The 17,173-nt window shown below is 36.7% G+C and overlaps 1 protein-coding gene across 2 annotated transcripts in view; it reads right to left on the bottom strand.

Moving 5' to 3' along the window:
- Nucleotides 1-1,753: 1,753 nt before the first annotated feature.
- Nucleotides 1,754-17,173, bottom strand: part of PPP1R12A (protein phosphatase 1 regulatory subunit 12A) — a 120,676-nt gene continuing 105,256 nt past the window's right edge. The window contains exons 21-26 of one of the 2 annotated variants that reach the window (XM_051610062.1): nt 16,435-16,576; nt 15,726-15,830; nt 14,766-14,813; nt 10,261-10,311; nt 8,420-8,581; nt 3,811-3,887 (exon numbers count right to left, since the gene is read on the bottom strand). In XM_051610062.1, the coding sequence (XP_051466022.1) occupies nt 8,447-8,581; nt 10,261-10,311; nt 14,766-14,813; nt 15,726-15,830; nt 16,435-16,576 (481 nt within the window). In that variant the 3' untranslated portion in view covers nt 3,811-3,887; nt 8,420-8,446. Of the gene's footprint in view, nt 3,888-8,419; nt 8,582-10,260; nt 10,312-14,765; nt 14,814-15,725; nt 15,831-16,434; nt 16,577-17,173 lie in introns of both variants that reach the window. The other variant, XM_051610072.1, reaches the window with a different exon arrangement.

Raw genomic sequence — 17,173 nt, 5'->3', positions numbered from 1 at the left:
CATAAAGAAAACTCTGAAGGGCCATCTATGAAGAGTCAAGCCATTTCCACTCAGATCAAGTAATAGTCAGTGTAACAATTATTTTCATCACTGAAGCTTCATTTAACAAGTAATTAATACCTCCTCTGAGCAGTGTACAAGCCAGCAGCAAGGCACAATTCATCCTATGTCTAACTTTGGACTGTTTTTCTCACTGCAGGAGTTCGGATGTGATGGGGACCTAACTCTGATTTCAAACCAATGTTGTTCTTATGTGTCCCCTACCTTGCTCCATGCAAACTGTTAATTTTCGGTCATGGTGTTGCCTTTCCATGTCTGGCATTGTGGCCTACTTCCTTCATGCCACCTGCTTTTCTCTGTGTAGATTTCCTGTCTACCATCCCCGGGAAGTTCTTGGCATTATGTGGTGCCCTCACTCTTGACTATAAACCACATGGTTAAGTCAACTAGCAGGGGTAGGAGCCCTCTCATATAGAGCCCACTTCTGTGCAATAGAGGTTAAGGAAATAATTTCTCCCTTGATGCACATCTCCTAATGCAGGTACAATTTATAAAGAAGAAATGAGAGAAGTCTGTGACAACACATTTACACTTAGAAGACCATTAACAGACAGCTAGATTGGCCAAGAACACCGAACAGGTAAGATTCATACCCACAGCTTTAATGTTCATCTGAGCACAAGCCAGTCTAGCATGGAAGGCATTTCTAAAGGAGAGAAGTACCCAGACTCATATTTTGCATTTGCTGCTGAGCAAACAAATGCACCAACCTAGAGAGTATATTAGAACTCTTCCTTTTGGAATCTGGCAAGGAAATAGCAAAAGTCTAAAAAGATATCTGTAGTAGGAACTGGGGAATTCCAGAGGGAATTGTTTATGATGAGGGAGAGGAGGTGGGGAAAAAAATGAAGCTCCAGCTCCAGAGTATTTTTTTTTCTAGGTAATTTAAGCCAGTTTGGAGCTTTTGGAGCCATGAAGTCAGGCAGTCCTTTGCCCCCACCCTCCCTGCACGCTGCTGCACTGGCTGCCTCCCCATCTGCACTCCCTTCCTTCCTCCCTGGCTATGGCTGGGGCTGGTTCTGGGCATGCCCTGTGCCTCTGAGCAATCCAGCACCAGGGACTTCCATGCATCTACGTGCATTTGATGCTAATTCTGGGACTTAAAGATTCCTTTCCACACTGTGACCAGTCCCATGAAGATCTAAGTTGCTGATCTGAATTATCATTTAAGCCATGAGTTGCTTAAGGAAGCTTGCCAGAGTCAGCAGCCAGCAATAATATAATTCTCATATGCAAACTATTTCCTAAATAATTAAATACTTCTCCACTCCCATATCCTCTCTGTGGTAGCTGGATTTTCTGGGGATGTGTTTGATGAACACATGATCAGTATAACTTGAAGGTGCCACGAGTTTAGCAATTGCTTTGTGAGATTCAGTTATTATCACGTAAGAAATGGTTCTCAGATTCTGCACACAGACAGGTTTATGTAAAATATATAAACATTTGTCCAAGTTGTTACAGATTGCATAAATATGGCATTTTTACTGTTGCATTTACAGATGTGCATGTACAATGACGTGCAAATAATCACAATTTGATTACAATCTTTGAAAGGTACTTGAACTTTGCATCCAAGTAACGCAATGAATGAAAAATGCCCACCAAAGAATTTAAATAGCAAACTTATAACATGGTTTAAGTTAATAACAAATTTCAATGTCTTCTCAGTAAAACTTGCACACATTTAAAATAGTTTGTATTCATTTTATTTGTATATGTCAAAATACATTTTTTTTTTCCAAAATAGTGGGTTTTGCAACTAGTTTCATGCAGATACAAGGTCTGCTCGGTACTACCAATAAAATCAATATAGCACAGTAGCCATTCATTTTTTAGATATAAAGAATAAATAACCTAAATATAAAACACTAAAATATTAGAAACACGTATTTAATCATTCACAGGCACCCAAACTTTACCAAATATAATCCAGAGTATGCCTAACTGTCTTGTAACAGAACTCAATACGTTGCAGCCATTCAATTATTTATGTTAGCATAAGACAATGGAAGTCCCTATGGTTCAGATCCACCTCTCATACAGATCAATTACAATAAGATATCTGAAACTGTGTACCTTTAAAATCAAGAATCCTGAGCTTGGTAGTAAGAGCATAACCTTACATCTTCAAAAAACCAATCAACAGAGAGGACATCATGTCTTCCTTACCAAAACATATCCTGCCCCCATAAAACTAACCCCCGCCCCCAAGTAGGCAGTAGAACACAATGACCTTTTTAAATGAAGGGGTACAAATTCACATTTAATATAGTATACAATATAATCAATAATACAATAGCTACTACAAGCTTTACAATGTACAATTTGTTTTGATGGCTGATCTGTTCAGTGGTTTTAGGCAATAAACTATGTGCCAGTAGGATGTTGTATTTTGAATGGTTTAGTGAAAATATAAAAGCTGTTTCTAACAAAAGCGATCTTCACTTAAGTACTTTTTTGTTTTTAAAGGCCACTGAAATGTATAAAATGGTCTGACATGATGGTGTTATCAAATTGGATGCCTTCTCACATGGCAACAACAGTGCATATAAACATTAATGTGAGTGTAATGGGTTATGCTTTTCAAATGATTTAGTACATTACTTTGGCTAGCACAACAGTTTTGGACAGCACTCAGATAAATACAGGTATGTGAAATGTAGTGAAGCAGTTATATTTATGCAATTTTTTATTATGGTGAACACTATCAAATGAAAAAAAAAAAGGGAGGAAAAGATAATAAAGTATTTTATATAGTTTAGACCTTTTGTAAAGATAGGGCTCCATACAATGTACAATGTCTAAATTCTTTATACCATAAAAATTAATGAACTTTGTTAAACACACTATTCTGGAGTAGCCTAATTTGCAATAACAGACATTTGCAATAGGGAAATATATTCAAGCATGCCACGTGGTGGTCTGAAAAATCAAACCAGTACACATTTATATATACAGCATCACTCAGTACCTGCTCAAATGAATGTGACGATTACAGGATCTAACATCTTTCACTACAAACTTTTTTTTTTTTTAAAGTGACCAATAAAGGCATAAAACAGGACTCTTAAAATATTTCTAGTTTCAACTGACTTTTAAAGCATTTTGTATAGGAAATAAATGCATATTGCACAAACAGTGAAAGCAAATGTTCCACCAAACATCTCTGTTCCAGGTGGTTGGACAATACAACTCTAGGTAGCTACACAAATATGTAATTTAAAAGGGTGTGTGGTCTCTGCAAATGGTAAAGCTGTGAAAACACTGTACAAGAAAATCTGGTACATGAATAATTAGAAGGGAAAAAAAAAATCCAAACTTAAGATTTAAAGAAAAACTGAGTATAGAAAAAAAACCTGGGAATTGTGGCACAACAAAAACATTATTGAGTAACTGTCTTCTGTGAGAGCTGAAAGCTTTTGTTGATGTAAAAGTGTTTATGTACAACTAAGGCTTACTGGTTAAATATCTGAGGCATATCTGGCCTTGAACACTTTCCTTATTATGCTGTAGCTGTAAACAAGATTTCTCAGTCATTTTATCTTCTCAGCAGCTGCATTTTAACAGAAACAATGATCTTGATACAAAAAAACACACAGGTAAGAGGGCGTTTGGCAGGATATTTGAAAATGACAGTCTTCAAGGGATCTTCCCACACTTCCAGTGACTGCCATACTATGGTCCACTGGAGTTACTAGTGATGTGCAATACCGTTATTTGCTGCTGCAGTAAACCCTTTATTTGGAAAGTTTGCTTATAACTCTGATCAAGGCCCCATTTTCATCTTTTAGCCTCTGGTTGTCTGCCTTCAGGTCTGGTAGCATCTATGAAAAATGAAACATGATCGTTATTTGCTATTGTACCTCAAGTAAAAGCAGCAAGACTAGACAAGCACTGGGGATAAAAATCTTTATTCAGCTTAAGCACCTCAGCAGTTCTCCCCCCTCATATCAGCAGTTGAGGAAAATCTCACCTTTTAGCATGGTACAGCAGTTAAGAGTTACAGATTAGGAGTTTCCATTTGCTTGGACTAGATGCACTAAAACTCTGGTGCAGATGACAAAGCCTCTAACAAAAGCATTTATCGTAGTGTGAGGAAAGTAAATGCTTCAAATTTCAGTGCAAAACAAAACAAAACAAAGTTAATTACCAACAATTTAAAGAGGCTTGTCTATGCTGCAATTGTGCAGTTTCAAAAAAACATGCTGTGGCTAGGCATATCTACCACTGTGCTCTTGGATGATTTCATCCCCATCAGATACAGTGTGATTCAGCCTGTTAGCTCATAGCATTAACCTCCCAACCACTTCCAAACTCATGTTGAAGCACAGAGCCTATAATTTGAGATCATATCCCTGAATAGCATGGTTCACACAAGATCAGATCACTGAGAGAGATCACTGAAACACCAGGCTGCATACCCAGGCATACAAGTTAGGAGATGGCAAATTAAGGTTGCCACAAGAGATAGGTGACACACAAGCACAAAAGCTGGAAGGCAGAAGCCAAATGAGGTGAGATTTGGACAGGATCAGACAGGAAAAGAGGACAAGTCAGTGCACAGAGTTTTTTACTGGGAGAATATAACTTGTCAGAGAAACCAGAAGTTATCTCAGCAGTTCTCCATATCTACATTCACACACTGATAACAAACCATCTGTAATACTCATGGCTAAATTACTTGTATGGTTCCTAGCAGCAGGTTTACACAGGAGGGAACAGCCTATTCCTGCAAAGTGGTTATTCAGTAACCATGGGTGTAAGTGCATGCAAGAGGTCTAAGTCCAGCTAGTGACCTATGTAACAACTGCTACATAGTATTTAATGATGAAAATTCCTTGCCACTAGTTTTGTTTTCCTTTTATTCAAGCAAAATTATACTTTCAACCCCATTATATGGGATTGAAATGGAACAGAAAGAACTGAGAAGGTTAAAAAATGCAGAGTTAATTAACCGTGCATTACATTAGAGGCCTCATTTACCCATTTCCTCCAAAGGATTTCTGTCCACAGTCAGTTCACCAAACAGCAGACCTCAGAGTAAAACACCATGGTGCACTGAAGATGACTGAGGTTATAGGATCTGTAGTTTATTTACGTGCCAAGATCAGAGCATGTGAAGGTAACAGATCTTAAGAAGATCAAATGTGGCCTCCACAGTAAAAATCATTCTGCTAACCTCTGCACCACAGTGGAGCTCAGGGCAAGCCACCTAAACCGATCTCTTTGCAGAGTCAGAGAGAAGCTTCCACTACAGTCAAGTAAGAGCTGTGCTCTGAACAGAAAGTGCTGTAAAATGCTGACTACTTTCAAACCCCATGTCAAAGTGCTTAAAATTGGGCAACACAAGCAAAAACTTGGCAATTTTCAAGTATTATCTGTGTTAAGCTTGTAAAAAACTACTGCTGTCAGAGATACATGTGCTAGGGGGTCATACCCAGGTAACAGGCGCGTGTAATGTGCCCTTGTGCACACACCTGTAATACCAGGATAAACCCAGGGTTGTTCTATGACATGTACCTGCAAACAATGAAACCGCCATTTGCTCAGGCAAAGCAACCAACACCTTCCCTTTCTCCTTTTCATTCTGTTAGGGACTTCATAACAAAGATTCTGGGTGAAATCATAACAGACTTCATCTAGCCATGCACAAGGAAGCAAGGGAGTCTGATTTGGTTCTTGTTAATTGAGTAACTCAGCAAGTGTTGTCGTGTATACCTTCCAATGAAACCTCAAAGTAATTCCAGGAACATCACAGTCCTCTTTCAACTCACTGACAAGTGACTTGCAGCCAATAATGCTTAATTAGATAGAGGCAGACCCACAGACTGGTATATTTTGTGGTGAAGTACTTTTAACAAAAAAGCTGCTGTTCAAATTTAGAGCTTGAACATAATCCAGTACCATTATATGCCTGCAAATCTCTGTAGATAGAGTCTAATCCTGATTAAACTAATAGGTAGAATAGGTATTAAGATTTTCTCTTTTGTTGTGAGTCTGCTCAGAATAAGGGAAGACTGTCAGGGGAAAAGCAGTTATGAGTAACAGGAGATTGATCAGGAAGGACAAGTTCAAGTAACCTAAACACTTGTTCTTATCATCTATACTAATCCCCACATACTTTAAACTTAGTCAGACATTTGTACAATTTTCTTGAAGCAGTGCATTTCTGTGGTACTCAACTTCTCATGAGGTGACACCATACACTTTTAATGTGCTGAGGCACTGGAGTATAGTTGGTAAAATTACATTTACATACTGTACCTAACACTTTCAATTCCAATTTGTTTCTCACTGAAATAGTAGAGAATCCTCCTATTATTAAATTCTTGAATAGGATTACAGAAGTACTATTTTTCTTGGCAGTATTATATGACTAGTGACTTTACAGTGCTGTCACTGAGCAAATAATTGTTCAATAATCACCTGACATAAGTGGAGCAAACTGAGATCTGTACACTAATAATAATGTCTGTTTGCTGGAGGATTCAACAATTTTTATATATAAAACAGCTTTGTAAATCAAGATTACAAAAAAGCTCAAGAACTGTTAAGGTACCTGTTCAGATTACTCAGGCACACTGCTATGGTTAAACTACCATCATAATGTCAAGCCTCCCTGCTGTGTTTCCACTGCTTTTCTTTTGCTCACTCAGATCCTCTGGCTCCACAATGATTTGCTGTATAGAACTTCCCCTACAAGAAGGAATACTGTATAGTTTTTCTAGGGGTTAACATCCTGAACTGGCTTACCACAGTTAAAGGAATGCCAGTGCTAGCAAAAAAAGAGTGTATGGACATGTGGCTGTGGACAGCAGTCATGAGATTAGCTCAGCTGTGCTGAAAAACCACATTGTTAGCTGAAGCTGATGTAAAATGGGCTGCCCTAAATGGAAAGCTCTCCCTCCTCATGCAGCAGTACAGTGTGCTCCTGCTGCTCTCTGTGTGTTAGTACAGTCATTCAACAACGCCGGGTGAGATGGAGCAAGTAATACAACAAATAAAGGGATTTGTTTTCAGCCAGGTCAGCGAGCTGACTTGACTCAGTCAGCAAGGGTTAAAACAAGGGAACACTGTGAAATGCAGGGCCTGGACCAGGAACAACCTTTCTATCCACATCCTATTGTTAGACTGACTCCAGGAAGACAGAAGACAAAGGACTAACCTTCTCTTTATTTCATGCTTCTTAGTGGGGAAAACCTGTCTTCAGACTCTGAGCAGAACGAAAAAACGTATGTTCATTCCCTTGCTTCTCTGTGAGAAGGAGGGCAGGCAAGGGAAAGCAACTGAGCAAACGTCACTGTGCAGAAGGAAATGTTGGTTTTTCCACTTACAGATCTTATAAGTTTGGTGAAACCTCTACCTTACACAGTTGTTCTATAAAAGGAGGAAGAAAGGCATATAGATTTGGTGTGGAATGAAACAAAATTTTGCTCCTCACAGAAGTTTTGACCCTTCAGTGGGTTTCTGAAACAGCCCTACAACACCAGAAATTACAATAAAATGGCATTTTTTTCCAAGATGAAACTCAAACATTTTCATACCTTTAAAAGAAGGGGACTGAACCAGATGACCTAGTATGAACCAATCTGACACACTAGGCAGGATTTTTGTATCTGTGTTTTGTACAGTCCTTGTATGAAAGGATTCCAGTCCATGACTGGGAGGCCTACATAGATAGCAGTATAAATCAATAAACTTAAAACAGTGCTAAAACTGGGTATTTTAAGCTTTTTAGATAAAAATAAGGATTGGCAAGAACCATACGGGAAGTTAGTAAGTGAAAATATTAATTGACTTGAAACTCTGATACATTTTTGAAAGGAAAGACTTTGGTCCCCTCTAAACACTACAACACACAAATGCAAGAAACAAAGTTTATAAAGCAACTGTTCAGGAATGCATAGTATAGAAACCACTTCTCAAACAATCTTTACTTGAGACTTGATTTGTATAAATTCTATTCTGCAGAAAGAAAACTCAATTGTTAGTTTCAATTTGCTAGAAAACTAGAGGTAATTCTATCTATTTGAGCATTTACTTAAACATCAAAACAAGGGAGTGACCTCAGTGTATCCTAATGTGAACTCAAATCCTTTTGATTGTTGCCAAGGTTTTAACATGTGAAAGCTCTCCTGGATTACTGCCATTTTATCTTTAAGTAAGAGAGGACAAGCTTGGCTGCTAGTAAGGACAATGCCACACCATACCAACACATCTGCAACACCTGTGGTTGGCACACCAGACACCATGCTTTAGCCACACTTCCACAGCCGAGCAGCAGTAAGTCAGTTTCTGACACACAAGTGTTAATAGTAAAATTCTACCCAAGCACAAACTGAATGTCAACACCTGCCTGGCTACACAAAGGAGAATGAAGAAATTACAAGTCCATAGAGCGCAGTTGCCTACAGGACCCTGACAGCTTGGCAACCACTCGGGTCAAGGCCCTATTCTCAGTCACCAGCCGTTCATTTATGTGCCTCAAAGACTGAATCTGCTTTATTTGTTGCAGGTTCTGCAGGAATCAAAGAAACAGGAATGAAAATGAGGAAAAAACAAACATATATTGTGTTTAAAAAGAACTAGAGATGAGCAGAATTGAAAGAAAACTTAGAAAAGAGAGTCCTGTTTAAAGTAGATAAGTCACTGTGAAAGGAAAGTGTCAAGCAAGTGGCACATTCTTGAAAAGCAATCTAAAAACCAGCAGTGATTAGTCACAGCTTTCCAAAACAGTTCAGGATACATTAACAATGAGAGCTATTCCTGGAATTCTTTTCTTAACATCTTGATTGCACAAACTAAATCTCCTATTCAAAAGTCTGTAAATAACAACACATTTAACGTATACTTTTACACAGCAGAGCAGCAAATGCTAGGAAGAGTATTTAATCTTTCATTAAAAACTTTCATATATTGCTTATTGAAAGTAAGCTTTTGAAAAAAGACAGTGTATTTGCATTCTCTGTTTTTCTCAGAAGCCCAGCCATCCCTAACAGGAATTTACAGGCTGATGATAGAAGCTCACATCCTGTCTTCCACTCTTAGACACAATTATTTTCCTATACCACAGTTTGCTTCCTATGTATTTGTTTCACTTCTAAAGACCTCTCAATAAACCACAGACACTGTGTCCTCCCTTACAGCAAACTATCTTGGCCTGAATCCAAGGGAGCTGGACATTTGTCTGTCCACTTCAATTATTTTAACAAAACTTCATGCATGTATTTTAATGAAAAGTATTTGGAAGTTAATGCCATTTCCAAGCACCAGAGGGAGCTAAAAAATGAGCCTAAAAGGAAACTTTTCATTAATGAATGACAAATACCAAAGGTGAAAACAGTGATACTTCTTTAAAATTTTGGAGTGCAAAAATGTTTTCTATTTCATCATGTGCAATTAGTTTTCTAGTCATACTTAAATTCTATTCATGTGATTGGCCCTGTCCAGTATTATAAGCAAGGACATAATACAAAACAACCTGCCAAATTTTTCACCCTTATTAATTCTATCAGAGGACTTAACATTGATAAACGAGGAAATGAGAAAAGTCATACCATGACTGGTTAAAAAAAAAAGCCAGAAATGTATTAAAAAATGTGGGATTCAGTTTATATGTAGTTGAGTAAATGAGAAATCAGCGCATGTGCTAAATGATACTTGTCAACATCTGAAATCTATCCACTGCTTTTTCTTGACTGAGAACTGATTATTATTCACTCTACACAAATGGAAAGTTTTTATTTTTATATTGGTCACATGCTCTCTACTACCTAATTTAAAGAGCATGAGAGAAAGTCTGAAGCAACATTTTATGCTTAAATATTTATGGAATGATATGCTATCATTACTTTTAAGTTAATAAAATACAGAGTATCACATCAAAACACAGACTGGAATTCCACCTTGACTAGATCATGATATATTTCGCTCCAGCCATCTCTAAACGTTTCCTGTTAGCCAATACATTATAGAAGCCTAAGTCTCAGTGCCTTCTTAGAAGTCCTACATATATGGCTACTCGTGAGTGTAACTGGTTTGCTACAAGCTGTATGATATGAGTTATTTTGAAATGCAGCAATAACTTAGTTATTTCTAATGAAATTATAGAGAACAGCAATACTGCCAGACTACGTGTTGCCCTGACATAGTCATACACTTTGTTATTAACAATTTAATGTGTTACAGTTTACTTACTTTCAGTTCCTCTTCCATTTCAGATATCCTTCTTTCTAGAGCTCTTCTTTCCTAAATCAAAAGATGTGTGTTAACACTTAACGATACCATTTAAAAAAAAATTATTGCTTTTAAATACTGTGGTAACAGTGAAATACTTTGAGTTTCAAAGATGATACAACCAAAAGCATAGTGTGGACAGGAAACTTGTGATGGCAGTGACACATAGAAATTCTGTCAACATGGAATCTTAATATCTGAGGAGGAAGATATAGAAATTTATATCAAGTCCTACAAAATATAACCCCTTCCTTTACACAAATTTAGACAGGTGGTACATACCATTTGTTTGGATATATTTTCATGAGCTAGGCTTAATATACAAGAAATGCAGAATATTATCAGAAACTAACAAGAATATTAAGAGAAACAAGCACAAAAGCATAAGCTTTTGGAGACGAGCAAACATAGCTGAAACATCTGTCTCAGCTCAGTGGGATCTGTCCACACTATAACCTGCAACATAGTGTAGACACACCCGTATTTACATTAAAGGAATTCAGCTGAGTACCACAGAAATCTAGCTACCTCAGACCACCAGCTTATTGTGTAAAAGTTTACTGAGTATTTTCTACATTTCTAGTATATTTTTTTCTTTTCTTTTTTTTTTTTCCTCTTTTTTTTCTTTTTACCTGAGAAGCAGGAGAAATCATCCTTTGTAGAGAATTTCAGGTTGTTTTGATTATACTGATTAGAGTAACCAAGTTAGCTTAGTGAAAATTAACTTAAGGTTTTCTATACTGTGCTGCAGTCTGCAGTGCAGACACACTATTGGATTTCTAAATGACATTATTTTGTTTAAATGTAATTTTCAACACATCTGGCAGATGAATAGCTAATGCAATAGACTTCAGGGGTTTATAGCTTGCTTGCTTGCTTTCCTGTGTCAGACAATGCAGTGTGTCTCATTTAAAAGCAGCTGCGGTTATCAGTACTCTACATTCAGATTTTTCCAAAGTGTGAAAGGCAAAAGCAACAGATTATTGCGGGGTGGACATATGCATCTGCATACAACAGTGCTAGGCAAACAGCGAGCAGCATGGACTGAGGTGTGTAAAACTTTGGTTAGATCATACCGCCCAGTAGATACTGACTCTTGCCGGTCACCTTTCAGATATAAATCATTTGAATTTAGTTTAATCAAGAGTGCAGTTATACCCCAACACTTTCCCATTTTAGCAAACAACTTCAAAGGTTTATCAAAGCAATAGATTACTGCAGTTGTTAGTACTGAATGTACTCAAGAACTCCTTCAAGTTAGGACTTTTCCCATTAAATTATACCAACTGATAGTAATGGGCATAGTAAGTTAACTGTAGTAAGCAAGTGATGAACAAAAAACCCACATCATCCTACACAGAAGTGCATCAGTTACCTACTAGCTATGTAGAATAACATTTATTATCAGAATTCTTGTATTAAGCAATATTTGACAATTCCTGCGATTATCTGTTAGTCTTTTTGATGAGTTTGCTTAACTAGCATGTCGAGCTTGTCTAGGAACAACTGCTAGCAACAAAAGTCCATCAAATAATAACCTCATTTCACTAACTTTGCATACCCCACATTATATAAAAGAAACATTTAAATGGACTAGCCTAAATATAAGATGCTTTGTAAAAACATATTGTTCTGATTAGATGAAGCTATGTTTCTTTTTTCCTGAACTGCTTACTCTTTTAGGAAGTGCCTTGAGGAATACCAACAAAGCAACACACTGGAGTTTCACTGTGGAGATGTGCCAATACTGATTAGAAAGAAAGGGTTTGAAGTCTAAAATTTTATTTCGTACTTCAACAACACTATAAGGTATGCCAAGGAACATCTGTAACCCTTAAAATGAAAAAAACCCCACGCTAGTCTTTCAGCTTATAAAACAGAATAGCTCATTTGTATTTATCGAAGCAACTAAGAACCACAGACTTGGTGCAGTGAGACCGAGGTACAGCTATATACACAGGTGAAAAACCGACCCCGGAGTTACATAATTATTCAGAAGTAAATTCAGATGCGTATTTGTATATTCAGCAATAGCAAAAAATACACCTCTCTGTAAACCAAATTCCCAGATGATGCAGCCTAAAATATGGGGGGGAACTGCTTCAAGATAACTACAATTCCCAACTCTGATCCAGATTGAAACCTGGCAGTTTGAGTTTTATTATGACTTCATTTGAAATTTTGCAAAGGTTTTCTAGCATACTTTTCAGAGTATAGATCGTTAATGAAACCCTTATTTTTGCCTGTGTATTGCTAGGAATTGCTTCTGTAATCCAACTGTACCCCCACCCCCATGGAAATAGCCCCTTTCAGGTAAACCATTCTCAAATAAATAATACTGACAATGCATCACCAAATCACGTAATGGAAACCCACTTCTGAATGCTGAGTTAAAATAAAAATCAAAGCCATTACTCTCTAAATTTTATTGCTGTGCAATTCTAGGTTTAGTAAATGTTCCTATCGTCTTTACTGAAAAGGTATGTTTCAGCTCGGAAATATCATAGTTCAAAGACGACTCAGCGTTTTCTCTACCAGCCTTTTCATTTCTTCCCATTTATTCTCACCACTTTTCCCCTCCTCTTTTTTCTACGTAATTTATATATACAACTTAAGTTTTATATTTTGGTTTACTGAAGTCATCCACCTGGAGAACTATACTTAGAAAAGCTCTACAATTTGTTTCTACTCCTTACATTTATATTCTTACATTATACATTAAAAAGGTGTCTTTAAAACAACCACTAAACTCTGAATTTTGTGATTGATGATGGTATTGATGACTAGCAGCTAACAATCCTGCTCCAATCATTTTCAAAGTGAAATTTAACTCCAGATTTTAAAGACAATGCCAAAAATACAATAGCAAATAAATTCCTGTTTTAAAATCGTCTGAAAATAAGTTTAAAATTTATAAAATAGAAGGAACAGCTCATAAATCTTGTGTAAATCATGTTTCAGCCATACACCATTACCACTAACTTTATTTTTTTATCTGCTAGCTTTAATACCAATATATTTAGGAAGAGTAACATTTCTGAAAGACATTTTGCTGTTGACTAAATGTCTTTACAAAAAAAAAGTGCTAGGATTTCTAATACAGCCAATTGTTTTAATGCAATGGCCCATTTTGGGAAAAAGCAAAGCAGGAATTTAAAGTCAAAATACTGTCTAGCTATGCAGTACTGAATGGTCTGCAGTATGGAACCTATAAAGTAATGGATGCAGCTAAATTTATGAAATAATTAAATGTCCACTTGTGTGGTCATGACAGCAAGTAAGAAACCAATTAAAGCTGCTGATGAAACTTTTCTACTGATGAGATCACTGTCTACAGCAGGATGCCAAAAAATCAAGGAGAAATAGGTGCTAAAAGGCTGCTGCAATTATATGGAGAGATTATTAAGATAAGGATAATTGAACTTCAGGAAGTGCCTGAGAGCCTTTCTGTATCTCCATGCACTTCTATAACATCAACCAAGTGCTTGTTTATACACTAGACAGGTTTGTAGAACCAAAAATTGTTTTCTAAACCTCAAATACTGAAAGTAAACATAAAGTGCTAGTGACTGTGAAGTTACCAGGGATAAATAAATGTATACCATATCACTTATTACTGTCAAAGACCACTTAGTTTTCTTTCTGTTTAAGTGTCTAGTCTCCAGAATCAAGGGAAGAGAAAGGAACATGTGGCCAGGGTCATGAAGGAAGCCAGGACCACAACAAAACCAATGTATTTTGCTTTACATTGCCTTGGAATGCAGCTTTTGTAAGGAATGACTTTAAATTAGTATGAAACTACAGTCTAAAATTATCATGTGTCCAACCTCTGAAATACTTCCTGTAGTCTATCTCATATATTTATTACATTATTTAGGGTTGTCTCGGATCCTGATGCCAATTCCCACTCTGCTTACTTGTTCTTCCCCAGTTTCATACTCCCTCTGGAAAAAGTTGCAGTACAAGCAAAGGGACAGAGTATGATTAATTCTATATCATTAGCAGGTTTTAGGTCTCACATCTGCAAGTTAGAAACAGCTACTTTATTACTAACAATATGTGGTAAACCAACACACACCTCTGGAAAGCTCTGAGGAAATGAAAGTCTCTGAATGTTGAAAACACATTAGAAAATGAGATGCTCTGAATCTGCTTAAGCTTCTGGAGTGCCAACATTGTTTTGGATGAGATGGAAAAAGCAGCAGATCCCTGTAGGCCACTGGGGTTTAGAACCTGGTTACCAGCAACCAACAGGCAACCTGAAGGCAATTCTTAACAGTAATTCCATCTCACAGTATCTCAAATTAATTGACACTTTGAAACCTAAAATCCCTAAATCTTCTAAAATATGCAAGTTATAAGAAAGGCTTCTATTCCCATTAAAATATATCCAAGCCAGAGGTTGCAAAACAAACTAAAACAAAGCCTGAATTGGAGTACTTAAGAGATCTTTGGCAGACACTCACCCTTTTCTCCATTTCCAAGAGTGATCTGTCAGCAAATCTTTCTTGTCTCTGAAACACAAGATTAGTAAAGACACTGGTACTTCTTCTCAAACAACATAAAACTGAGGAAAACCAATTCAATTGGACATTTTAGTATTGTGTCCAATGTATGCCCTCAAAAGCATGTTAAAGTGTGTTCAGGGAAGTAACACTAAAACAAAGAATGAAGAAGAATGAACTAGATTTATCTTGTATTTCCTCCGTGACCATCCCTTCAAAATTTAATCACTACATGGCCTTTGGCAAGTAGGAGTAAAATGGTCTTTCTATCTAAACCATTACAAAAAACACACCTTTTTAATGTACTTCACTGATATTTATACACATACACATGGAAGACAGTGAAGTACCTACGCTGGTAAACTGTGGTAAATGTGATCTGAGAACAGGGAACGCTCTATTAATTAATTAATTATTAAATGAATTTAACTTTTGTGTACATATATGGTCTTACTGTATGCAGCGCTGTTATCTGACAGCAGTTATCTTTAACTGGAACGCACTATTTGCTTTCCAGTTCTAAGATAAAGCTATATAACCAGCCAGGAAGAACTGGCAGGTTATGCCAATCTGCCAGCAGGTTTATGAATGAATCAATCAATCCCAACTGACAGTTTGAATCTATGCTTAAGAGTGTAGAAAGTGTTTACCCCTACCCTGTACGGAAGTTCCAGATACACGCTGGCAAGAACCACTACTACTTAAATAGGCAAGAGGCAGCCCCACACATTTTGTTCACAGCTGAAGACCAGAATCCTGTGTTCTTTACTCTTTAGAAACAGAGAGGTACTCTTCTTCACTCCCATCTTTGGATAAGAAACAAAGCTGATGCCTATTAAAGGGCAGCCCATAACGCAGGGTGCTTCTAGTTTGCCATCTACCTTGTCAGCTAAATACAGGCTTTTTTTGTTTTATACAAACCTGAGTGGTCTTCTCCAACTGTAGCTTAAGATCTGTAAGTTCCATGTTGGTATCATGTAACTGTGCTTTCAGTTTTTCATTTTCAGCTAGAATCTGTTCATAAAGCTAAGAGAAAATATTCATTTAAAGATAAATACCAAATAATAATTCAGTGAGATTAGCTGAAAAATTAAAAAACCTTGAGTGAGCTGTATGTAAAGTGAACAAATACATTAACAGTCTAAGAAGTAAAAATCAGTTCTAGATTTTAAAAATGTTTAGAATTAACAAGCAGTTTAAAGAACTAAGTATGTCGAGAAACAAGCAACTTTGCATAAGGAGCACACAACTTACCTTACACATACTAAAAACATACTTGCCACTTTTTTTTTGATTGAGACTGCACAGAAAACACCACAGTAGACCTCTCAACAAATTCTTATTTTAAAGCAAGATCTAAACAAATTTTTACATATGTATGTAAGCTAGCAAACATAAAAAATAAAAGTTTTCACGTATGTATATATATGTAAAAAAAAGTATCTTAACTCCTCTGGATTTCCCCCTAGCACTGAAGAGAAAAGTGAAAAAACCAGAAGCTGTTTTGTAATGTGCATTTTCCCACACCGAAGTAGTTGCTCTTCTACTCAGCAGAGTTGCTTTAAGCAGCATTTGTGATGCAATGTGAGATTATTTCCAGACAATTTATGAAGTTTACTGGATCAGATACCTTCTTAAAATCAGTGCTATCTTCTTTTTCTAGCCTACTGCAGTACGGTTTTCGATCTTCAAGGTAACTCTGTGACCCTGATCGCCCCTGCGCTGAATCGTAACGATCACCTGAAGACGTGCTGAGGGATCCTGTGTCATATCTGCAAAAGAGAAGTTATTTTCTTTGCCTTTGTGTTCAAACATTGTGGGTTTGCCTTTAGCCAGCTGAAAACAACCAAATACAATGACGTATTTTAGCCAAGCCACTGTCTTCTAATTTGATTCAAATTTAATTTTTACATTCCCTTGGTACTTCAAGATTCTCTGTGTGAACTGTTTTCAAATTGCTCAGTTTGCCAAGCAAGTGCCTGCACTGTATGAAAAGAAAACTTTTAAATTATTTAATTAATTCGAGCAAGTATTTACAGGTCTGAAAGGACTTCATATTAGCACAGATAATATAATTCTTCTTTATTTATAATGGAGACCAATTTTAAACAAATTTATTATTTTAATTGAAGGGTTTTAAAAAAGCAATCTCTAAACTATTGGCTCAGATGAACTCTCCAAGTTTTTTTAAAGAAACCAAGGAGATTTCAAAACTATTTGTTGTGAATTCAAGTATTTCAACAGAAGCAGTTTATTAAACAAATCTTCAGTATAGTCTTTATTCCACTAATTACTAAATTACAGCCAGTATTAATAAAGCTTCAAATAATTTCATGCTGCTCACTCTTCACTGATCACCTGCTATATTA

This window comes from Apus apus, chromosome 1 (assembly GCF_020740795.1).
Source record: "Apus apus isolate bApuApu2 chromosome 1, bApuApu2.pri.cur, whole genome shotgun sequence".
Lineage (NCBI taxonomy): Eukaryota > Metazoa > Chordata > Aves > Apodiformes > Apodidae > Apus > Apus apus.
This window is presented reverse-complemented; position numbering and strand designations above follow the sequence as displayed.